General features: G+C 39.1%; 1 protein-coding gene and 25 non-coding genes across 27 annotated transcripts; 1 reads left to right on the top strand and 25 right to left on the bottom strand.

Moving 5' to 3' along the window:
* The first annotated feature begins 585 nt into the window (after positions 1-585).
* On the top strand, positions 586-15,716 carry LOC114240924 (uncharacterized). Of its 2 annotated transcripts, none has more exons than XM_089736373.1 (11): positions 586-921; positions 1,977-2,101; positions 3,355-3,412; positions 3,695-5,744; positions 6,392-6,548; positions 7,684-7,774; positions 9,278-9,442; positions 9,776-9,969; positions 10,447-10,643; positions 11,689-11,908; positions 12,506-15,716. In XM_089736373.1, exons 1-11 carry the CDS (start codon positions 867-869, stop codon positions 12,836-12,838), a joined length of 3,645 nt encoding a protein of 1,214 aa, XP_089592499.1. In that variant the 5' UTR covers positions 586-866; the 3' UTR covers positions 12,839-15,716. The 2 variants fall into 2 exon arrangements, with proteins under 2 accessions (XP_089592499.1, XP_089592500.1); XM_089736374.1 differs by lacking the exon at positions 586-921 and adding an exon at positions 1,002-1,215.
* Positions 15,717-16,324: 608 nt separating this feature from the next.
* LOC114240984 (5S ribosomal RNA) lies at positions 16,325-16,443 on the bottom strand. The gene has a single exon (XR_003624535.1). It is a non-coding gene; the product is annotated as a 5S ribosomal RNA (ribosomal RNA).
* A 1,164-nt stretch (positions 16,444-17,607) lies between these two features.
* LOC149500504 (5S ribosomal RNA) lies at positions 17,608-17,726 on the bottom strand. The gene has a single exon (XR_016324935.1). It is a non-coding gene; the product is annotated as a 5S ribosomal RNA (ribosomal RNA).
* Positions 17,727-17,797: 71 nt separating this feature from the next.
* Positions 17,798-17,916, bottom strand: LOC149500503 (5S ribosomal RNA). Its single transcript, XR_016324959.1, has one exon. It is a non-coding gene; the product is annotated as a 5S ribosomal RNA (ribosomal RNA).
* A 71-nt stretch (positions 17,917-17,987) lies between these two features.
* Positions 17,988-18,106, bottom strand: LOC149500502 (5S ribosomal RNA). Its single transcript, XR_016324965.1, has one exon. It is a non-coding gene; the product is annotated as a 5S ribosomal RNA (ribosomal RNA).
* A 71-nt stretch (positions 18,107-18,177) lies between these two features.
* Positions 18,178-18,296, bottom strand: LOC149500501 (5S ribosomal RNA). The gene has a single exon (XR_016324958.1). It is a non-coding gene; the product is annotated as a 5S ribosomal RNA (ribosomal RNA).
* Positions 18,297-18,367: 71 nt separating this feature from the next.
* Positions 18,368-18,486, bottom strand: LOC149500500 (5S ribosomal RNA). The gene has a single exon (XR_016324957.1). It is a non-coding gene; the product is annotated as a 5S ribosomal RNA (ribosomal RNA).
* Positions 18,487-18,557: 71 nt separating this feature from the next.
* Positions 18,558-18,676, bottom strand: LOC149500499 (5S ribosomal RNA). Its single transcript, XR_016324956.1, has one exon. It is a non-coding gene; the product is annotated as a 5S ribosomal RNA (ribosomal RNA).
* A 71-nt stretch (positions 18,677-18,747) lies between these two features.
* LOC149500498 (5S ribosomal RNA) lies at positions 18,748-18,866 on the bottom strand. The gene has a single exon (XR_016324955.1). It is a non-coding gene; the product is annotated as a 5S ribosomal RNA (ribosomal RNA).
* A 71-nt stretch (positions 18,867-18,937) lies between these two features.
* On the bottom strand, positions 18,938-19,056 carry LOC149500497 (5S ribosomal RNA). The gene has a single exon (XR_016324964.1). It is a non-coding gene; the product is annotated as a 5S ribosomal RNA (ribosomal RNA).
* Positions 19,057-19,127: 71 nt separating this feature from the next.
* Positions 19,128-19,246, bottom strand: LOC149500496 (5S ribosomal RNA). The gene has a single exon (XR_016324954.1). It is a non-coding gene; the product is annotated as a 5S ribosomal RNA (ribosomal RNA).
* Positions 19,247-19,317: 71 nt separating this feature from the next.
* Positions 19,318-19,436, bottom strand: LOC149500495 (5S ribosomal RNA). Its single transcript, XR_016324953.1, has one exon. It is a non-coding gene; the product is annotated as a 5S ribosomal RNA (ribosomal RNA).
* Positions 19,437-19,506: 70 nt separating this feature from the next.
* LOC149500494 (5S ribosomal RNA) lies at positions 19,507-19,625 on the bottom strand. Its single transcript, XR_016324952.1, has one exon. It is a non-coding gene; the product is annotated as a 5S ribosomal RNA (ribosomal RNA).
* A 70-nt stretch (positions 19,626-19,695) lies between these two features.
* Positions 19,696-19,814, bottom strand: LOC149500493 (5S ribosomal RNA). Its single transcript, XR_016324951.1, has one exon. It is a non-coding gene; the product is annotated as a 5S ribosomal RNA (ribosomal RNA).
* A 71-nt stretch (positions 19,815-19,885) lies between these two features.
* On the bottom strand, positions 19,886-20,004 carry LOC149500492 (5S ribosomal RNA). The gene has a single exon (XR_016324963.1). It is a non-coding gene; the product is annotated as a 5S ribosomal RNA (ribosomal RNA).
* Positions 20,005-20,075: 71 nt separating this feature from the next.
* LOC149500491 (5S ribosomal RNA) lies at positions 20,076-20,194 on the bottom strand. The gene has a single exon (XR_016324950.1). It is a non-coding gene; the product is annotated as a 5S ribosomal RNA (ribosomal RNA).
* A 71-nt stretch (positions 20,195-20,265) lies between these two features.
* Positions 20,266-20,384, bottom strand: LOC149500490 (5S ribosomal RNA). Its single transcript, XR_016324949.1, has one exon. It is a non-coding gene; the product is annotated as a 5S ribosomal RNA (ribosomal RNA).
* Positions 20,385-20,455: 71 nt separating this feature from the next.
* LOC149500489 (5S ribosomal RNA) lies at positions 20,456-20,574 on the bottom strand. Its single transcript, XR_016324948.1, has one exon. It is a non-coding gene; the product is annotated as a 5S ribosomal RNA (ribosomal RNA).
* Positions 20,575-20,645: 71 nt separating this feature from the next.
* LOC149500488 (5S ribosomal RNA) lies at positions 20,646-20,764 on the bottom strand. Its single transcript, XR_016324947.1, has one exon. It is a non-coding gene; the product is annotated as a 5S ribosomal RNA (ribosomal RNA).
* Positions 20,765-20,835: 71 nt separating this feature from the next.
* On the bottom strand, positions 20,836-20,954 carry LOC149500487 (5S ribosomal RNA). The gene has a single exon (XR_016324962.1). It is a non-coding gene; the product is annotated as a 5S ribosomal RNA (ribosomal RNA).
* A 71-nt stretch (positions 20,955-21,025) lies between these two features.
* On the bottom strand, positions 21,026-21,144 carry LOC149500486 (5S ribosomal RNA). The gene has a single exon (XR_016324946.1). It is a non-coding gene; the product is annotated as a 5S ribosomal RNA (ribosomal RNA).
* A 71-nt stretch (positions 21,145-21,215) lies between these two features.
* Positions 21,216-21,334, bottom strand: LOC149500485 (5S ribosomal RNA). The gene has a single exon (XR_016324945.1). It is a non-coding gene; the product is annotated as a 5S ribosomal RNA (ribosomal RNA).
* A 71-nt stretch (positions 21,335-21,405) lies between these two features.
* On the bottom strand, positions 21,406-21,524 carry LOC149500484 (5S ribosomal RNA). Its single transcript, XR_016324961.1, has one exon. It is a non-coding gene; the product is annotated as a 5S ribosomal RNA (ribosomal RNA).
* Positions 21,525-21,595: 71 nt separating this feature from the next.
* On the bottom strand, positions 21,596-21,714 carry LOC149500483 (5S ribosomal RNA). Its single transcript, XR_016324944.1, has one exon. It is a non-coding gene; the product is annotated as a 5S ribosomal RNA (ribosomal RNA).
* Positions 21,715-21,785: 71 nt separating this feature from the next.
* LOC149500482 (5S ribosomal RNA) lies at positions 21,786-21,904 on the bottom strand. Its single transcript, XR_016324943.1, has one exon. It is a non-coding gene; the product is annotated as a 5S ribosomal RNA (ribosomal RNA).
* A 71-nt stretch (positions 21,905-21,975) lies between these two features.
* Positions 21,976-22,094, bottom strand: LOC149500481 (5S ribosomal RNA). Its single transcript, XR_016324942.1, has one exon. It is a non-coding gene; the product is annotated as a 5S ribosomal RNA (ribosomal RNA).
* Positions 22,095-22,157: the final 63 nt, after the last annotated feature.

Here is a 22,157-nt window from a genome sequence, read left to right as displayed (position 1 = left end):
TGTAGATGTCTATGGGCTCCAGTAACCACTTAACACCAGGTGGGTTGTGATATCGTCCACCCATCTAAGCAAAAAAAAATACACATTTTGACATCTAATAATTTACAGGAGCTGTAATTTTACAAGGACTGAATTTATATTTATTTACCCATTTTTACAATTAGAAAGACAAAGGGACGCCTTGGCGTACATAAATAACTCAGCGACTTACATACAAATTATACTGTAATTTTTTTTATTTTAAAGTGTCACTGACGTTTGAAACTATCAAGAATAATTATTGCCAGTATACAAAACTTAAATGTGTTTCTGAATTATTTCACGCATTCCTTGAAAAAGGAAGCTAAACAAATTTTAAAGCATTTGAAATTTATTAAAATCCACATCCTCGATCCTCGTTATGTATTATGAATATTTTAAACCCAATTTTTTGTAAATGAAAATAAGTGTCGGTAAGTTCATGTAGAAAGAAATAAAGTTCAATTTTTTTTATAACAACTGAATTAATTTATTGACTACATAAAGGAACATCGATTTCATTTTTGGGCATTTTTTCAAGAAAGCTAGAAAATATCCTGGAAATTTTAAAACAACAATACAGCAACACTGGATGGATCAACAAGCGGTCCCCGTGGAGTGCTAAAATCGGCAATCTGTAATCTGGGAATTAATTATTAAATAAAAATTGTTATCATTCTAATCTATAATTATTACAATTCACATTTAGTTCCACTAAGTATGGCATTAGTTTTTGCGGTCTTACTTTTCTAAAACAGTTACGATTTTAAGTAAATTCATGTGACAGATGTTCATGTGTAGTTACGCGCCACTTTAAGCTTGGTTTCTGAATTAAAATCCAACATCTAATGGAGGGATCATCCGACAGCATACCTGAAATGGATTCTGGGCCTCAAGAAACAGGTATCATAATATTAAAAATTATCGCTATCGTCTTAAATGAGACGAAGCTTTTGACGTACATGAATGATATCCGGATAAATTGAGTGGTAAATCGAACTTCTTTCGGTAGTAGAAATTCAAATTATTGAAGAGTGTTTTTGGTGAATTTATTTAAGCATATTAGTAAATTTTGCAGAAACGTTTGAAAATTATATAATAATATTGGTTTCATATAGCATATTCCCCAAATTTGCTAAAAGTGTTTTCATAAAATAATACATTTCTCGCGGTAGTACTATCTCCCAAACATCAATAGTGAGTAAATACAAAATCTATTTTTGATAATAAATTGACGTGTTCGATAACATAACGTCGTCCATTTTATTTTATCGCTACAGTATTATAAACAACTCATAATCTGTAATAAGTAAATATTATATAAACAACATTAAATGTAAAACTTAGGTTATGCGAAACAAAAAAAAATTCTTTTTAAACCACAGATAACATAAATTTTAAATTTAAATATTATAAAAAAATTCACCCTACTTAACTCGCGTTGCTATCTTGTGTTCAAAATTGAAGGGAAGGACGGTCATGTCTCAAGGTGGCGGCGATGTTGTGTTGACATCAGTCCACCTGAGACCATCGCGTCAGGCCATTTTATTTGTGGTACTTAATACACATAATAATAAATATAACACAGAGTGCAAAAACGAATATACTATCATTAAAGAATTTCGATATTATTTAGTGTTGTTGTATCTGGAATCACCCATTGCCAATTTGCCTCCTCAAGTTACACCCTATACATATCAGATGCATAACTATCATTTGGATTTTTTTCTTATCAGCCTAAATTCTTAAGTATTATTTTTGGATGAGAATGGTGCTTAGTTTAATGTTATGCCATAAAAAGGGGGGCCCTGTACCTAGCAGTGGGTGTTAAATGGCTGAAGAATACATCCATTACATGAAATATATGCCTATAAAATCGTAAAATTAATGATTCGATTTTGAATTCTTTAGTGTGAACCGGTAGCATTTTTTGTTTATTTAAGCCTTTACCATTTCAGTTTCTACCTCTGAACCTGTGGTGACCGATACTATTATTATTTCTGATAGTGTAATGGAGAAGCCTTCAGATGGCTCGCAAATTTTGTTTCCGGAAAGTCCTGTTTATGAACCTGAAGAGATTGAGGTAAAAATAAATTATAATAAATGACTAGCTTTATATTGGAAAAAATATGTTTCATTGAATTTGGGGAGCAGCAATACTTTTGTCTAAAAATATATAAACTACAACTTGAAATGCCAATACTCATCGGGTGCTTATATGTTGCCTACAATCACAATAAGCCGAGAATTAATAATATAATATATAATAATATAATTACCTGACACAAGTCTAGGAAGAAAAACTAAAAAATAATAATACAATCAAATTCAATGATATCATTATGTTCCTTACACTTTCCCTGTATCAAGAGTTGTCCTAATTCTAAATGAGACTAATTGTCAATTAATCTTAGGTTCATCTTTATTTTTAGTCATACACACTTCAATCAAATTACATTTATAAACACAATAGCATGAAACATAAACATGACATATCTTAATTCTTATTGTGGGTATGTCAGCCACAGAAAATTTCTGATCTTACCTTAAATTGAAATAAATATTTATGCTATAAATACTTAAAAGATAATTCATTATATACTTAAGATTGTTATGACTATTTTTGACACCCCATATCCCTATCTAAGGACGGATTAGAAATGATATATATAATGAGTGTTTACTAATATTATAATTTTGTAAATTTTTCTGTCAGGGTGTTAGTCAATCAAAAATACCTAAGGATAAATTATTTGAACATCCATGCATTGCTTGATACGAATACACGAGGCATTTTCCGTTTTAGGCCATGTTGACTACAAAATTAAGAACAGGAAAAGTTTTTATCTCATAGTTGCTTTACTCTGAAATTCCCATGAAATGGAAGCCATAGATTCTGGCCTTTCACTCTCCTCTACCTGAGATAAGTTTACATAGATATTTAAAAACTCCTCAGCATCTTTATATAAATAAAATTACTTCTCTTATGTGAGTCGACTATTATCAAAGCCGGCAATGTGACTTTTGGACAATTATTGGTAAATCAGAAAAACGAATTATTGACTTTGTATTCCATTGGCAGTCACAAAACTCTTCTGAACGACATCTTAGATAAATAACAGGTTAAGTATTAACCTTTATTTAATGCAGGTTTTGAACCGTATTCCTTGAAGGAGACGATTATATTCAAATCAATCTGTATTGACATATCAATAAAAAGTTTTTGTCCAAATGCACAGATTGCCACCTTTGATAATAGACGACTCATGTAATGGTTTCCGATTTTTTATGCATATCATTACTTAAAATTTAAATTATTTTATCATTGCATTGTAGCTTGTTTCAAGTACGGCACCTGATGAAGACAAGAAAGAAAAATCAGAAGATTGTCTAGGTATGTATATTTAACTAGTAACAAAATAGTTAAGTATCATTTTCTTCCCCTGTTGTGAACCGATTTTTCTTGTTTTGTGACTATGGATGATCTTTGGTATTAAAATTTCATTAAAATCTTTAAATCACAATAAAAAACAATAAATATGTAATACCTAAAATCAGTATAATTCCTAAGGTAGCAGATATTTGGGTAGAAATTTAATTAATGAAAGAACACAATTAAATGAGTAATTAAAAAAATATGTCAATATTGTAAATGCTTCGTTTTTAAAATTTACAGAGGAGCCGGCTATGACAAAAAGAAAAAATTCTGATGAATTAGTCCAGAGCAGCCCTAAAATACAAAAACTGGAACTCGTTGAAGATGAATTTGCAGTTTCCTCTCAAACTTTAGATGATGAAGTTTCTGAAATAACACGGTCTAAAAGATTGTGTGATAATTTAGAGCTACCTTCAACATCTCGGGTTCGGACCCCAGTCCGATCCAGTCCAAGGCTATTAACTAAGAGGAGCAATAGTGTTGACATAGTAAAAACTCCTAAAACTCTCAAATCTAGACCTGCTAGTGTTGAGGTCACGAAAAGTACTCCAAAAAAGAATCTACAAACTTACATAGAATTAAAGTACACAGCTGACAGGGTAACTTCAAGACCGAGCATTGAATTCGTTAAAGAAATACCGCCACCAAAAGTACCAGACACTATACCTGAGATCCCAGAAAGCTTAGATGACTCGCAGGGCTTGCACTTGGAAATGTCTCCTACACCTGATGATGAGAATGTTAAAATTAAATACAACAGTGATCCTACTCTCAAGGATAGTGATGTAGCCATGAAACCCGCAAAAGTACAAAAAGCAAGTAGTGAAGGAAATGCTTACTCAGATAATAACATGTCAATACCCAGAACGAATTTGAATTTGAGTAAGACCTCTGATCTGGAAAGCACTGACAGTGTTTGTTCAATGAACTTGGAGAGTCCCGATCACATCCCTAGTGCGGCCTCAAAACTCATCTCGAAATTATCGAATGGCAACTCTTCTACGCCGACCGACGCGACTGAAGATAGCGATTGCACTCCTGATATGGTAAAACTGAATAACATCAAAGGGAAGCGCCTTAAAAATGAATCATTCCGTGCGAGTAATACTACCACACCTTCAACGATATCGCCACTACAGAACGGACATTCGCTACCTATTTCAACTCCACATGTACCAGCTTTCGATGTCCACATCAGTCACAACGAAGACAATGAATTTTTATCACTATACGTTGTCCGAACTGACAATGACTTAGGCATGGACATGTGCAAAGAATACCAAAGGATATCCAAGCGTTTCACCATCGATCCTTACTTAGCGGACGTTTCAGTCAGTAACTCCCCGTCAAGTGTTACCAGCGGGGGAATGATTAATTTGCCTAACAGGACTTCTTTTGCTTCCACCGTCAGTTCAACATCGACGTTGAGCAGCAACAGAACCAGTGACGGAGCGTTCGTGGTGCCGCAGCCTCCAAGGAAATCCGTATCGAATCCGACGTACTCAATCAAGGGATATGATGCACTAATGAAGAAGCTACAAGAGATATTTTCGCATATACGCGAAGTATCTGACGACGGCGGTCGGTCGATAAGTGACGACAAAGTGTCGATTGCCGTACAGACGTCTCTTTCCACCGAAAGCAGCATGAGTAATGGCAACGCTAGCCCCGAAGAGGTCAGTAAATGTGATAAAACAACACCGAAAAGTTCTTTGAAGAAAACTCGGGTACGAGGTCGACGACCTATGGCGGCGAAGACGAAACGAGCAATACTGCCAACTCAGCCAGAAGAAGCAGAGTTTATGTACGACATGAATTCCCCGGAAATGGTCCCCAGCAACGGGGACGGAGGACATTCGCCAAAATCGCCTAAAGACGAGAAACCGCTGTCCTCTATGGTCGCGACCCCGAAATCCGTAAGCAAACTGAAGCAGAAACGTCGACCGAACTCCCCACGACCAGCGACTCCTGTAGATAAAATGATGAAGCAAGAATACCCCGGCTACGCCCCGGATACAGTGGTGTTGGCGAAGTGGGTGGACAAACGGTATTATTCCGGCAAAGTAGTCGAGATAACAGATTTGAACAAATATTTGATCAAATTCGATGACGGTCAAACGAAGGTTCTACTTGACGATTTCATTATCTTTGGGGACATGAAGACTCTGCCTCTTACCGGACAGCTGGTGTATGCTGTGGTCGACGAAGAACAGAACTACGAACCGGGTTTGGTTCTTGGCGTCGAAGAAAACGACAGTGGCACTATTACATACAAGTGCGCCACAAACGGGTAAGTTTCGTTATTCCATTTGTATAATTCAAAGTCGTCGTGGCCTAAAGGATAAGGCGTCCGGTGCATTCGTGTGTAGCGATGCACCGGTGTTCGAATACCCGCAGACGGGTACCAATTTTTCTATTAAAATACTTACTTAACAAATATTCACGATTTACTTGCACAATGAAGAAATAACTTCGTTAATTAAAATCAAACTCGCAAAATTATAATTTGCGTAATTACTGGCGTTAGGACCTCTTGTGAAGTCCGCGAGTAGATACCACCACCCCGCCTATTTCTGCCGTGAAGCAGTAATGCGTTTCGGCTTAAAGGGTAGAGCAACCATTGTACTATAAAAACTGACCAGAACTCCAATTTCAAGGTGGGGTGGTGGCATTTACGTTGTAGATGTCTATGAGCTCCACTTAACTTAATCAGGTAGGCCTCGAGTTTGTCTACGCATCTAAGTAATATATAAATAAATTTTGAAAACGTATTTTAAATATAATTCAATCTTGTTCTTTTTTTTGTAAAATATAGTAATCTCAGACAATAGTCTCATAGACACATCCTACACGAAAGATGCTTTTAAAATACAATTAACTTCGATCTCGTGCCTTCTACTGCATCTTTCTACAGCAATAATTAACGCTCCTTTACAGTGACACCCTAGTCGTGGTAACAGCCAGTGAACTGTATCTAACGGAGGAACAAGCCAGAGCTCTGAAGGATGCCGGCAGACCACGGTCACCGACCACTCCTAACACGACCCCTCGCAGGAGAAACCACAGAGAATTGGACTTGGATAATATTATTCAGGTTAGTAGAGGATAAACTGATTATAAAGCCGCTTATTGCAATGTAAATTATAATTTACGTAATTACTGGTGGTAGGACCTCTTGTGCGTCCGCACGGGTAGGTACCACCACCCGGCCTATTTCTGCCGTGAAGCAGTAATGCATTTCGGCTTAAAGGGTGGGGCAGCCGTTGTAAACTATATTGAGACCTTAGAACTTATATCTCAATGTGAGTGGCGCATTTACGTTGTAGTTGTCTATGGGCTCCAGTAACCACTTAACACCAGGTGGGATGTGAGCTCGCCCACCCATCTAAGCAATAAAATGTAATTAAAAATATTGAGAAGCAATATTAATGTTTTTGAGGGTCGTGTATTTCAGAGGTGGTCAACCGGTAGATCGCGATCGCACGGTCGATCGAGGCAAGACAAAAAAATATAAATAATAGGATCGTTGACTTACGTTAACATCACGAGAGGACTCCCAAAACCAAATGTCGCGGTATTTTGATTAGAAGCCACAAAATTTCTATATCAATGGGATCATGTCCCTGCCTACAAGATGGCAAAAAATTTCCGAACAAAATGGTACCTACATATTTTAGTTTAATGTAAATAAACTATATTAAAAAATGTTGTGAATTTTCTTCAAAAATGCGAAGAAACTTTTTCCCCAATCTATTACATAGAACAGACTGGGCAACGTAATCACCACTTGCTGCACGGATCATCTTCATCTTGTACAAGTCATCTCGGATCCTCCCGATCCACTAACGGTGCTTTTAGGTACCCCAAGTACCGGTCATTGACCACCACAGACACAGCCCATTGAGTTTCTCGCCGGATCTTCTCAGTGAGTCGCGTTTCCAATTAGATACTGCGAGGCACGCTCTTGCTAGGGTTCGTGTTAGCAACGTCGTCAGGTTTGAGCCCCGTGAGCTCACCTACATGCCCGGTGACGCTGATATGGTCTCTTAAGACCATCAGCTTAGATAGGAAAAAAAATTGGTTCTAATCGAGCCCTGATGTATATAATTAGAAGTACTTTTACACAGAAAGAACTAACAGTATCTTAAAAATATGTCTTTTAGATAAATAATTTAGTGTTAACGCGAAATGCAGAATTAGCTTCACACTAACGTGCAGTGTTGGCGCAGGGCCCGCGGAGTGCTCGCAGCAGAGACAAAGGAAGCTCAAGCGCCAGGAAACGAGTGGCTTCACCTAAGAGTCCTAAAGCCTCTACGTCAGGTAAAAAAAAAAAAAAGTTTTTACTAACGCTACTCTCACCTTTGTTTTTACTCAGGCTAGTATACTAGACTTATGCCAGATTCTTTCAGGGGAACTTTTTTAATTATTACCCCAAAATATTTTTGTGTAAGTTGACATTACCCCATGGTGAAGATAAAAAAAAAACGAAATCGCTTTCGCTTCTTTTTAGCATCATTCATATTATAGCCCCCATGATAATTTTGAAAAGAAAACAGTAACTAAAAATTGAATTTAAACATCATTTATTCAATTTACCTAGTAATACATAACGGTAATAATAGTAATATATGTAATATACAGTTGAGGAAAAAAATCGCCCCCACAGAAAATATAAGTAAATGATAATTTCTTGTTATTTTATAATCCATATGATGTTTTTATGAGTTTGAAATCACAACGATTCTAGAGAAGTTTCACTTCAATATATACTTTTTACTCACAAAAGCTTCATTTTTACCCCCCAAAATTTCATTTTACCCTATTTGAGGTAATTTACCCTGGTTCTCCGACCGCTGGTCTAGACGATCTCATAGGGGTCAGCCCAGCCCGAGCAAGGGCAGTGCTTCGCTGAATAGTCTCACTAATACATGTCCCCTAGACTTAGCTCAAATGAATATTGAACGTTATGTAATGTATGAAAATTCTAAAATATCGTTCAAATTACTAAAACTATCATATAAATTCCTTTCTAAGATCATTCAACTTATATCTGATCCTGATCAACCTGATCAGTGGTGACCACACTGGTTATCGGTGGAATAATACAGGGTGTGATTTTTTAAACCTGTTCGGGAAATGGGTTTCTTGTTTGAAATCAGTCTCGAGTACTGAGGAATAAAATTCTAACCTTAAAATAGGAAACAAATAGGAAAAAATTATATGTGTAAAGTATAACCCTGGAGACGGGGGTGGTTGCTTCCCTATACGAGTACATATCATAGACTTCTAACTGAGATACACACATAAAATAGGACGTTACATAAATGATAATTAATGATGTGTCTTGTTGAGGTTGCTAGCATAAAAAATGTGTGGTGTCGTGGGACACCGGATAGGAACGAAGTTCCTTATTATAAAAATATTAATTTTAAGTTCTATTCGAGGTATAAAGAACATAATTATTCAGGCATACATTTTTTATTATGATTTTTTTGTTGATAAAAATAAAACTACAAAGTTATCAACTTTATTTTATTCAAAATGATTTATAAAAAATATATAATAATAATATACAAAGAAACAGCTATATATATGAATAATAATAATTAAGCCTAACTATGTTCTATCATAGAAAACCGTCATCACGTAGACTATACATTAGACACTGTATAGCCATCATACTAAGTCTATACATAAATAATAAAAATCTTACGTTACGGATGTTTTTTCCCGGTTAGGGTACCCCTCCGCATTGTTCCATAAGAAACTTCGTTCCAAAAAAAAAAAAAAAATGTAATTATGAATAACAATGAATGTTTACAGGTTTGAAAACGAAGATCGCTGTAGCCGGTAGGAAACGCGTCGCCAGCGAAAGCAGCGAGATCAGTGAAAGCAGCAACTCCGCTCCGAGCACGACCAGACTCGAGGAAGTAGCGGGAGTGGAGCCTGAACTACAGCGGACTCCGAGAAAAATTGATGGTGTCAAAGGTGACAAAATACACATATTATAACATAACACATAATGAAATTGATAGGTTTATACAGCACTTATTTAATAAGGCAAGATCTTCCGTGCGCCGCGTTTTTAGATGTCTTCTTAAACTACAGTTTCAAGTATTTTTTCATATATTAAATTATTATATTTTTCTGTGCAGTCTACAATTATAATTAAAAGATAAATTACTGTCAATGTTCATGTTAATGTCAATATTCAAATTATACATTAAATTACTTTTAGCGATAATTACAGCGCGAAAACTGAAGGAAATCATCATTTCGGAATTTTATTGAGCGTAAATAAAGTATTGCGTATGTACACAGCGGGCCCGTTCCAACTGAAAGGGGCCGCGAAACAGAACATCGGTAAGAAGAACTCGAAGCTGACCAAGTTCGAGAACGACGCCGACACGGTCTCGCAGCTCGGCCCCATACCGGACGGCGACCACAAGATCTTCAAGGGAATGTACTTCTTGCTGACCTGCGCGGCCACCTCGAAGCGATCCCGAGTGGACAAGGTACGTACGTTTCATTGGGGTGGCAAGACAAACATTTTTTTTTTTTGACATGTCAACATCTTATAATTCGATGGAGCCGGCTGCACACACGAAAAAACATGACTTATGCGGCGTTACCTCGCTCTGAAGCGTTCCATTTAAGGCTTAAAGTGCAAGCGAGAGCGCGCAACGAGCGACAAAGACGCACAATCGGCCTCCACGTTCGACAGCGTTCGATATCTGTCTCTCTCCTACTTGAGTGAGCGATGCCTCCGCGTGGACAGCTGCTATACAATAATACATTTACATGTTTTCGTCAAGTATGAAGTTCAGTGAAAAGTGAATGTGGTGTCAATTGTTTAAAGCAACGATAATTGCAATAATTGAAAAATGAAACCATTCCATCAGTATTTTCTTATGACGTTGTCACGTTCAACTATCGTGGGCTCCAGTAACCACTTAAGACCACAATAAAAAAATTAAATAAATTACCAACAGGAAAAAGAAAGAGATAAGAAGAAAGAAAAGGAGAGGGCTGATAACTCAACGGACGCCAGACAATATTCCTCGGAGGAAGACAGCGAGGCTCCGTCCACTGTGGGCACCGATACAGAGGACTTTGAGTTCTCTACAAGACCATTCAACAAGGAACGGTTGAAGGAACAGCTGGAAGCCGGAGGAGGAGTAGTGTATAGGTAGAAGAATAATTCACTATTTTAAACGGCTAAAAACTTTTTCTTGTAGAATTTTATTACAAACTAGCGACCCGCCCTCGCTTTGCTTCGGAAACATTAAAACACACATGAAACCAAAAAAAAAAAAAATTAAAAAAAGTAGCCTATGTTCATCAGGGACAATGTCGGCTTCTAACGGAAAAAGAATTTTTCAAATCGGTCCAGTAGTTTCGGAGCCTATTCGAAACAAACAAACAAACAAATCTTTCCTCTTTATAATATTAGTATAGATAAAATGTAAAGTTGTTTTCGGTACCAATATGGCTACTGTTATAAGTAAGTACATACAACTGCAAAGTTTTCTTGTGAAACAGTAATTAAATGTAACTGAATAGTAAATTGTGCACCAAGGGAGAAAAGTAAGACATTTCCTCTCGTGTGTAAAATTGTAACCCGAACCGAAGGCGAGGGTGGCAAACACGCGGGATGAGATGTCCTACTTTATTCCCGCGGTGCACATACTATTTTTTCTCCTACCAGGCCGAAAGTTCGTGGAGTACCGAGACGGGGTCCAGAGGCGAAGCCCTGGCGGGGGCTGGGGGGGAGGGGGGGGGGTATACCCATAAAAAAACAATTTTACTGTTTTTTAATTTTGAAATAAACTACTACTAATTGAATAAGAACTGTCTGATGAACTCATCTTTGTTTAATACTTCACTATTAAATTTTATTGCCTTTTGTTTATTTCACTTTTACACTAAACACAGTATTGCAAATTACCGGAGCACAACAATGGCGGAGAATTTTAGGTGCGTGAGAGCAGACGTAGACACTAACGCGCATGCGCACTTGTCAGTACCCAGGGAGGAAAAGTTACACTTTCTTCCCTGTACAGCGGGAGGAAAACCGAACTTTCGGCGTAGGTAGGAGAAAAAATTGTATTAAAATATTCCATCATGATTTTAGAAATCAATTTCCAATAAAAAAATTATACGTTTACTATATTATATTCCTATATGCATTAGTCTGTCAGTAACATAGATTGACAACTCTTATATTTCCTCAGTCACTTCGACGAGATACCCAAGAACAAATATGCGGTTTGTAAGCTAATAGCTCCCAGGCCATGTCTAACCGCGAAATACATACAATGCCTGGCCAGTGACGTTAGAGCCGTGCTACACGACTGGGTCATTGCGAGTTGCTCTAGGAAGATCTTACCTGACGTTGATGCCCACGCGCTGCCCGCCGGGCTTTCAGTTCTACATAGACGCTACATCACATGGGTGAGTCCTGGAGACAATAACTGAAAGTTTCAATTTTACAAATTTACAATAACAAAACTTGAAAGTCGTCGTGGCCTAAAGGATAAGACGTCCGGGGCATTCGTGTTGAGCGATGCACCGGTGTTCGAATCCCGCAGGCGGGTACCAATTTTTGTAATGAAGTACGTACTCAACAAATGTTCAAGCAAAATTATAATTTGCGTAATTACTGGTGGTAGGACCTCTTGTGAGTCCGCACGGGTAGGTACCACCACCCTGCCTGTTTCCACCGTGAAGCAGTAATGCGTTTCGGTTTGGGGCAGCCGTTGTGACTATACTGAGACCTCAGAACTAATATCTCAATGTGGATGGCACATAGTTCGATTCGTTCATAAATGTCAAAATCACCTCTGAATCCACTTTACGTTGTTTTTCATCAGCATTTAATTTCAATAAACTTGTGGCTGACTAAGAGAGCCTGTAGACTTGGCAGGTTTTGAAGTTAACATGTGTCATCTGTCATGTGAGAGGAGCAATACAGTTTCACAATTCCATTACATTCGGTTTAACATTAATATCATTAAATCTGTACATAAATTTGATTGAAAACAATTCCAGGACCCGCCGGGCGAAAGGCGAAACGCTACGTTCTTCAAGGACAAAATCATTCTTCTGTGCGGCGATCAGGACACGTTCGTTAAATTCTGGGAACGTGTGTGCAACCTGACCGGGGCGACCACGCGCGTCGTCAACGAGGAGGACCTCAACATGACCGGCGCGTTCGTGCTGGTCACCGATTGGGAATGTCCACATGAAGTGCAGAACAAAGCCAACCAGGACGGCATACCTCTGGTCTCGACACACTGGGTCATCGAGTGTCTCATCCAGGCCGAGATCGTTGACCCCACCTGTCACGATTCGTTTTCATTTATGTATACGGAGCCAGAATGATCGTGGGACTTCAGAAAGTACCTCATAATACGTGAAAATTGACACTTGAGGTGATTCTGTGAGTTTGTGCGTTTCTATAAATAGCTACTATGAAAAACATAAAATACTACAGTGATATGCGAGAAGTATCGGTGATCATTTTCAATAGAAAAGTGTTGAAGAGATTTTGTGTGACCAAACGGTAAACTTAGATTAGGAACAGAGGCTGTTAACAAGTTATCCTCATTAAGATTGACTATTAACTCTATAATTGACTACTACGATAATAAGTATACTTAATTATGACCTCAATGTTAATTGTAAATATTACTCTGTATTAATTGTAATCGTGAATGTAATTAGTACTACAAAATAAAAAAATAGTTTTTTCATAATCTATTATTGAGTTGCACAATAGTTTGGTGAATTCGTGAAATGAAATTAACATAAAATATGTTAAAATACTTTAAAATCCAGAAATACTTAAAATTCTGTATTGATGTTTTAGAGTTTAACAGGAAATTTTGATAGGTAAAGTTATCTTTTTAAACACAAAGTCTGCATTTTTGGCAATATTTATGTGAATTATTTTGAAAAATCGATACTAAATTATTGTTCTGTACTTTGACCCATTTGTTTCAAACTATGTCTTTAGTCCATTCTAGACTACGCATATCAATGTCTAATCGTTTGGGGTCGCATATTTTTTTTAATAGTCTTGATGGCTGGGAGCACATACCAATTGGTTAAACTTTGTTTCCGGTAAGACTTATTACGTAAAATGTGTTCACCAATGCTCATTGTGGGTAGCGTGGAATGTTTTCAACATAACAGTCTACAAGCGGGCAAAAAAAAGGGGAGAGTTTTAATGCTAATTGTAAACTCCTATGTTAATAGAATAGGTACTATATTATTAAATAATGTTAACTTCGTTTCACTGAAGTAGGAAAACGAAAATTTACGGATTTTTTAGTAGATCTCTACATAGTATAAAACACAGTACATACATTAAGTATTTTAAGACAGCTTTGTAAATTTGGTCTCATGTATTGTTAGTTAATATTAAAACGTTTAGATTAATTTAGAAAACTTTATTGTTGTAAGGAAATCATGGTGTTTATAAGAAATTAACTATTTGATGGGATTTGATACTATAAATTTAATTATCCTTTAGCCGGGTCGCCCTTGTCACAACTTGACATTTATTTTTATCAGAAAGAATGCTTAGTTCCCATTTTTTAATTTATGTTGCTCTGTATTTGAGTCTACAGGTACAAAACTTTTACCACCATGTACCTAAAAACATGAGGTAAAAAATGCATTTGTGTTAGGATAAGGATTATTGTTTACTTCGATGTTGGTTAAAATATGGACTATGGACCTGTAAATATTGTATACTATTAAATTAGTCTGGGCTTTAGGTATAAAAAATGGCACTAAGAAAAGTTACCATTTGTATTATCGAAACCATTTAGTTGTAGTTTAAAGAGCTTTTTCTTTTGTAAATAGCACGCTTGATTTCACTAGAAACTGGAACGCAAAAACATGTTCGTTCTAAAATTATGCGTATTTGTGACTAATTAAAATATTTGACCATAAGTGAGAATTCATAAGAATTATTCATTATTATTTATTTCAGAGCGTCTTTATACAGCAGTGAATAGAAAAAATATATATCGAAAAGCTATCTTTGCTTTGATGTAACGATTCGGTAAATATTTTTGTGTTACGAATAAGTTTGCAAGAAATCATTGTCTGTTTATTGAATTGTGACGTCACATGAGAGTGAACCGAACCCGCAGTATTTGTTTTTGCTATGTAATTGACCCTCTTGTTTGATATGTAACTTTTAACACGAAACAATTTGTTTCGCTTCAAGAGATACTTTAATCAATGTTGTGATTGTATTCAATAGTATATCCTATTTGTGTAAGCGCATTTGTGAGTGCTGTCAATCGCAAAATCCAAGAAATACATATACAATGAGGATTGATTGATACGTATGTACGTAAATCTAACTTCATGAGTTTTTTCGATAAGCGTCCTTTTGCTATAATTATTCATAACTAATTTATTATAAGTCTGAATAAACTATAATTGAAAACTTGTAATGTTTCATTGACCGAAAACTTAAATACTGTTGCAATGTTTCGTTGCAATATTATTAAACAAAAATTATGTTACTGTCAAACACGCCATAATGAAGTATAAAATATTATGGACATGTATGTATTGATTTCTATAATGACAGAAATTAAATTTCAAACTTAACATCTCTTGTTTAATCATAATAATCGACTTTAGCACATTATTACTAAACCGCTCAATCTGCTCTACAATGTCAGTGTGATGAATTATAGAATCTACATTTCTATTACTATTTTTACTATACTTCACTTAACTAAATATTAGTTTGACCAAAATTTCTCATAGATGGTAGCGATTCAATATGTTACTTATTTAACTAATATACTATTAAAAATTCTCATTTAGAATCCCATATTTTAATTGTGTTAAAAACGCTATCCGAACAATATTACACAAAAAAAAATTCGGCTTTACTTAAAAAAAAATGGCTGCAGATTTATTCTTTATGTTACATTTTATCGAATCAATTTATATAATATAAAGAAAAGTGCATTTATTCTTTCACTATAAGATTTGACCATAGTTTGTTTGACAGGCAGAAACTTTTTTTTATATATTAGAATGATATTATTATAGTATTAAAGGAACAATAATAGAGCAGAAGAAAGAATTCCATTTTGTTTTAAGCTGTAAAAATAGCTTTGATAATAAGTGGTAATCAAAAGCAGAATTAATTTAAATAATGATTGGTCTGTACATAATTAATCATAAGTCGGCGTTTGTAAGTATTATTAAATGGATGTGTTAGAAATCATGCATTTTTCTTTATTGCTTGCCAATAAAATATAATTATGTTGGTGCAGATATCATTGCTTTGCTTACTTTAATTTAAATTTAAGATTCTACATTTTGAATACAATGAAAAAGTTTTTTTTTTAAATATTATCCCGATTATGTCCGTTCCCTAAACCGAAAAATGATTAATGTGGTAAACGCCTGCAATTGTAATGATGCTGTTAGAATTACAATTTTATTCATACACAATTTACTTCATAGATATTGATTTTTTTATTTAAGGATTAAAATGTCAATATTGAGTTTGCATACATTGCTCTATACGCATTTTTTATAATTTAAGCTGTTATCATTATAGTTAAATTGTTGTAGCGTTTAATGTAATTTGTATAAATAAATAAAAAATATAGGATAAATGTGTATGTTAGTTGTTTTACTTTTTCGTCTGGCTAGATGTAACCAGGCGTTCTGACCAATTACTGACCGTCCCGATGTTGCTTGACTTCGGTGATCGGACGAGAACCGGTGTATTCAACATGGTATGGAAGTTGGCGATGAAAAGTTCGTATTGCACGAAGAAAATCAGCGTGTCGTCACTACTTGCCAAAATAAAACAAAGTAAAAAGCCAACATCACGTGGTGTTCCCAGGCGGTCACCCATCCAAGTACTGACCACGCCCGATGTTGCTTGACTTCGGTGATCGGACGAGAACCGGTGTATTCAACATGGTATGGACGTTGGCGATGAAAAGTTCGTATTGCACGAAGAAAATCAGCGTGTCGTCACTACTTGCCAAAATAAAACAAAGTAAAAAGCCAACATCACGTGGTGTTCCCAGGCGGTCACCCATCCAAGTACTGACCACGCCCGATGTTGCTTGACTTCGGTGATCGGACGAGAACCTTTTTTTTTTTTTTTTTTTTTTTTTTTTTTTCCTACCTAGCTGAGAGCCTTGAGAGGCTATGTCAGCGTAACCCTAACTTTTGTAGGTGAGCTCACGGGGCTCAAACCTGATGACGTTGCTAACACGAACCCTAGCAAGAGTCGTGCTTCGCAGAATCTACCACCGGATCGGAAACGCGACCCACTGAGAAGATCCGGCGAGAAACTCAGTGGGCTGTGTCTGAGAGTTAATTTACTCGTCGAGCCCTTCGTCGCAAGCGACGGGTTCGACGAGAACGGTGACCGGTGCTTGAAGTACCTAAAAGCACCGTTAGCGGATCGGGAGGATCCGAGATAACGTGTTTTGGGCGACGTCGACTGCTTTCCATTCTGTCCGCAGGATCGGGAATGTAGTTACCGGCGGCCACGATGAGAGGGTTCTCGTGTCGTGCCGCTTTATCGAAGTGGCGCATGGACGCCGACTGAAGATACTTACTGATGGACTCTAAGTCCAGGTCGTCATGGAGGTCGACGTTCCTGACGAACCACGGGGCTCCGACAGCTATCCTGCAAAAACGGGATTGAATAATTTGAAATGTTTTTAGGTGTATGCGGGCCGCGTGAGCGAACACTACACTTGCATAGGTCATGACGGGGCGTATGCAAGTTTTGTAGAGTGTCACCTTATTTCTAAGGGACATTTTACTTCGCCTACATATCATCGGGTAGAGACGTCCTAGAATGAAGGCGGCACGGTCGCGTACCGTCTTAATGTGGGGGCGGAATGTCATCCTACTGTCGAGGGTGACGCCTAAGTACTTGACCTTCGGGGCCCACGGTATGGGCTGGTCGAACATCGTGATTGGGCGAACGGCGGGGGCGGGGGTATTGACGCGCCTAGTCGGAAGGGGGAGGACGAGAACCGGTGTATTCAACATGGTATGGAAGTTGGCGATGAAAAGTTCGTATTCCACGAAGAAAATCAGCGTGTCGTCACTACTTGCCAAAATAAAACAAAGTAAAAAGCCAACATCACGTGGTGTTCCCAGGCGGTCACCCATCCAAGTACTGACCACGCCCGATGTTGCTTGACTTCGGTGATCGGACGAGAACCGGTGTATTCAACATGGTATGGAAGTTGGCGATGAAAAGTTCGTATTCCACGAAGAAAATCAGCGTGTCGTCACTACTTGCCAAAATAAAACAAAGTAAAAAGCCAACATCACGTGGTGTTCCCAGGCGGTCACCCATCCAAGTACTGACCACGCCCGATGTTGCTTGACTTCGGTGATCGGACGAGAACCGGTGTATTCAACATGGTATGGACGTTGGCGATGAAAAGTTCGTATTGCACGAAGAAAATCAGCGTGTCGTCACTACTTGCCAAAATAAAACAAAGTAAAAAGCCAACATCACGTGGTGTTCCCAGGCGGTCACCCATCCAAGTACTGACCACGCCCGATGTTGCTTGACTTCGGTGATCGGACGAGAACCGGTGTATTCAACATGGTATGGAAGTTGGCGATGAAAAGTTCGTATTCCACGAAGAAAATCAGCGTGTCGTCACTACTTGCCAAAATAAAACAAAGTAAAAAGCCAACATCACGTGGTGTTCCCAGGCGGTCACCCATCCAAGTACTGACCACGCCCGATGTTGCTTGACTTCGGTGATCGGACGAGAACCGGTGTATTCAACATGGTATGGACGTTGGCGATGAAAAGTTCGTATTGCACGAAGAAAATCAGCGTGTCGTCACTACTTGCCAAAATAAAACAAAGTAAAAAGCCAACATCACGTGGTGTTCCCAGGCGGTCACCCATCCAAGTACTGACCACGCCCGATGTTGCTTGACTTCGGTGATCGGACGAGAACCGGTGTATTCAACATGGTATGGACGTTGGCGATGAAAAGTTCGTATTGCACGAAGAAAATCAGCGTGTCGTCACTACTTGCCAAAATAAAACAAAGTAAAAAGCCAACATCACGTGGTGTTCCCAGGCGGTCACCCATCCAAGTACTGACCACGCCCGATGTTGCTTGACTTCGGTGATCGGACGAGAACCGGTGTATTCAACATGGTATGGACGTTGGCGATGAAAAGTTCGTATTGCACGAAGAAAATCAGCATGTCGTCACTACTTGCCAAAATAAAACAAAGTAAAAAGCCAACATCACGTGGTGTTCCCAGGCGGTCACCCATCCAAGTACTGACCACGCCCGATGTTGCTTGACTTCGGTGATCGGACGAGAACCGGTGTATTCAACATGGTATGGACGTTGGCGATGAAAAGTTCGTATTGCACGAAGAAAATCAGCGTGTCGTCACTACTTGCCAAAATAAAACAAAGTAAAAAGCCAACATCACGTGGTGTTCCCAGGCGGTCACCCATCCAAGTACTGACCACGCCCGATGTTGCTTGACTTCGGTGATCGGACGAGAACCGGTGTATTCAACATGGTATGGAAGTTGGCGATGAAAAGTTCGTATTCCACGAAGAAAATCAGCGTGTCGTCACTACTTGCCAAAATAAAACAAAGTAAAAAGCCAACATCACGTGGTGTTCCCAGGCGGTCACCCATCCAAGTACTGACCACGCCCGATGTTGCTTGACTTCGGTGATCGGACGAGAACCGGTGTATTCAACATGGTATGGACGTTGGCGATGAAAAGTTCGTATTGCACGAAGAAAATCAGCGTGTCGTCACTACTTGCCAAAATAAAACAAAGTAAAAAGCCAACATCACGTGGTGTTCCCAGGCGGTCACCCATCCAAGTACTGACCACGCCCGATGTTGCTTGACTTCGGTGATCGGACGAGAACCGGTGTATTCAACATGGTATGGACGTTGGCGATGAAAAGTTCGTATTGCACGAAGAAAATCAGCGTGTCGTCACTACTTGCCAAAATAAAACAAAGTAAAAGCCAACATCACGTGGTGTTCCCAGGCGGTCACCCATCCAAGTACTGACCACGCCCGATGTTGCTTGACTTCGGTGATCGGACGAGAACCGGTGTATTCAACATGGTATGGACGTTGGCGATGAAAAGTTCGTATTGCACGAAGAAAATCAGCATGTCGTCACTACTTGCCAAAATAAAACAAAGTAAAAGCCAACATCACGTGGTGTTCCCAGGCGGTCACCCATCCAAGTACTGACCACGCCCGATGTTGCTTGACTTCGGTGATCGGACGAGAACCGGTGTATTCAACATGGTATGGACGTTGGCGATGAAAAGTTCGTATTGCACGAAGAAAATCAGCGTGTCGTCACTACTTGCCAAAATAAAACAAAGTAAAAAGCCAACATCACGTGGTGTTCCCAGGCGGTCACCCATCCAAGTACTGACCACGCCCGATGTTGCTTGACTTCGGTGATCGGACGAGAACCGGTGTATTCAACATGGTATGGAAGTTGGCGATGAAAAGTTCGTATTCCACGAAGAAAATCAGCGTGTCGTCACTACTTGCCAAAATAAAACAAAGTAAAAAGCCAACATCACGTGGTGTTCCCAGGCGGTCACCCATCCAAGTACTGACCACGCCCGATGTTGCTTGACTTCGGTGATCGGACGAGAACCGGTGTATTCAACATGGTATGGACGTTGGCGATGAAAAGTTCGTATTGCACGAAGAAAATCAGCGTGTCGTCACTACTTGCCAAAATAAAACAAAGTAAAAAGCCAACATCACGTGGTGTTCCCAGGCGGTCACCCATCCAAGTACTGACCACGCCCGATGTTGCTTGACTTCGGTGATCGGACGAGAACCGGTGTATTCAACATGGTATGGACGTTGGCGATGAAAAGTTCGTATTGCACGAAGAAAATCAGCGTGTCGTCACTACTTGCCAAAATAAAACAAAGTAAAAAGCCAACATCACGTGGTGTTCCCAGGCGGTCACCCATCCAAGTACTGACCACGCCCGATGTTGCTTGACTTCGGTGATCGGACGAGAACCGGTGTATTCAACATGGTATGGACGTTGGCGATGAAAAGTTCGTATTGCACGAAGAAAATCAGCATGTCGTCACTACTTGCCAAAATAAAACAAAGTAAAAAGCCAACATCACGTGGTGTTCCCAGGCGGTCACCCATCCAAGTACTGACCACGCCCGATGTTGCTTGACTTCGGTGATCGGACGAGAACCGGTGTATTCAACATGGTATGGACGTTGGCGATGAAAAGTTCGTATTGCACGAAGAAAATCAGCGTGTCGTCACTACTTGCCAAAATAAAACAAAGTAAAAAGCCAACATCACGTGGTGTTCCCAGGCGGTCACCCATCCAAGTACTGACCACGCCCGATGTTGCTTGACTTCGGTGATCGGACGAGAACCGGTGTATTCAACATGGTATGGAAGTTGGCGATGAAAAGTTCGTATTCCACGAAGAAAATCAGCGTGTCGTCACTACTTGCCAAAATAAAACAAAGTAAAAAGCCAACATCACGTGGTGTTCCCAGGCGGTCACCCATCCAAGTACTGACCACGCCCGATGTTGCTTGACTTCGGTGATCGGACGAGAACCGGTGTATTCAACATGGTATGGACGTTGGCGATGAAAAGTTCGTATTCCACGAAGAAAATCAGCGTGTCGTCACTACTTGCCAAAATAAAACAAAGTAAAAAGCCAACATCACGTGGTGTTCCCAGGCGGTCACCCATCCAAGTACTGACCACGCCCGATGTTGCTTGACTTCGGTGATCGGACGAGAACCGGTGTATTCAACATGGTATGGACGTTGGCGATGAAAAGTTCGTATTGCACGAAGAAAATCAGCGTGTCGTCACTACTTGCCAAAATAAAACAAAGTAAAAAGCCAACATCACGTGGTGTTCCCAGGCGGTCACCCATCCAAGTACTGACCACGCCCGATGTTGCTTGACTTCGGTGATCGGACGAGAACCGGTGTATTCAACATGGTATGGAAGTTGGCGATGAAAAGTTCGTATTCCACGAAGAAAATCAGCGTGTCGTCACTACTTGCCAAAATAAAACAAAGTAAAAAGCCAACATCACGTGGTGTTCCCAGGCGGTCACCCATCCAAGTACTGACCACGCCCGATGTTGCTTGACTTCGGTGATCGGACGAGAACCGGTGTATTCAACATGGTATGGACGTTGGCGATGAAAAGTTCGTATTGCACGAAGAAAATCAGCGTGTCGTCACTACTTGCCAAAATAAAACAAAGTAAAAAGCCAACATCACGTGGTGTTCCCAGGCGGTCACCCATCCAAGTACTGACCACGCCCGATGTTGCTTGACTTCGGTGATCGGACGAGAACCGGTGTATTCAACATGGTATGGACGTTGGCGATGAAAAGTTCGTATTGCACGAAGAAAATCAGCGTGTCGTCACTACTTGCCAAAATAAAACAAAGTAAAAAGCCAACATCACGTGGTGTTCCCAGGCGGTCACCCATCCAAGTACTGACCACGCCCGATGTTGCTTGACTTCGGTGATCGGACGAGAACCGGTGTATTCAACATGGTATGGACGTTGGCGATGAAAAGTTCGTATTGCACGAAGAAAATCAGCATGTCGTCACTACTTGCCAAAATAAAACA

The sequence above is a fragment of the Bombyx mandarina genome, chromosome 21, assembly GCF_030267445.1.
Source record: "Bombyx mandarina strain Sakado chromosome 21, ASM3026744v2".
Classification (NCBI taxonomy): Eukaryota; Metazoa; Arthropoda; class Insecta; order Lepidoptera; family Bombycidae; genus Bombyx; species Bombyx mandarina.
The sequence above is the reverse complement of the archived record's forward strand: the minus strand, read 5'-3'. Positions and strand labels throughout refer to the sequence as shown.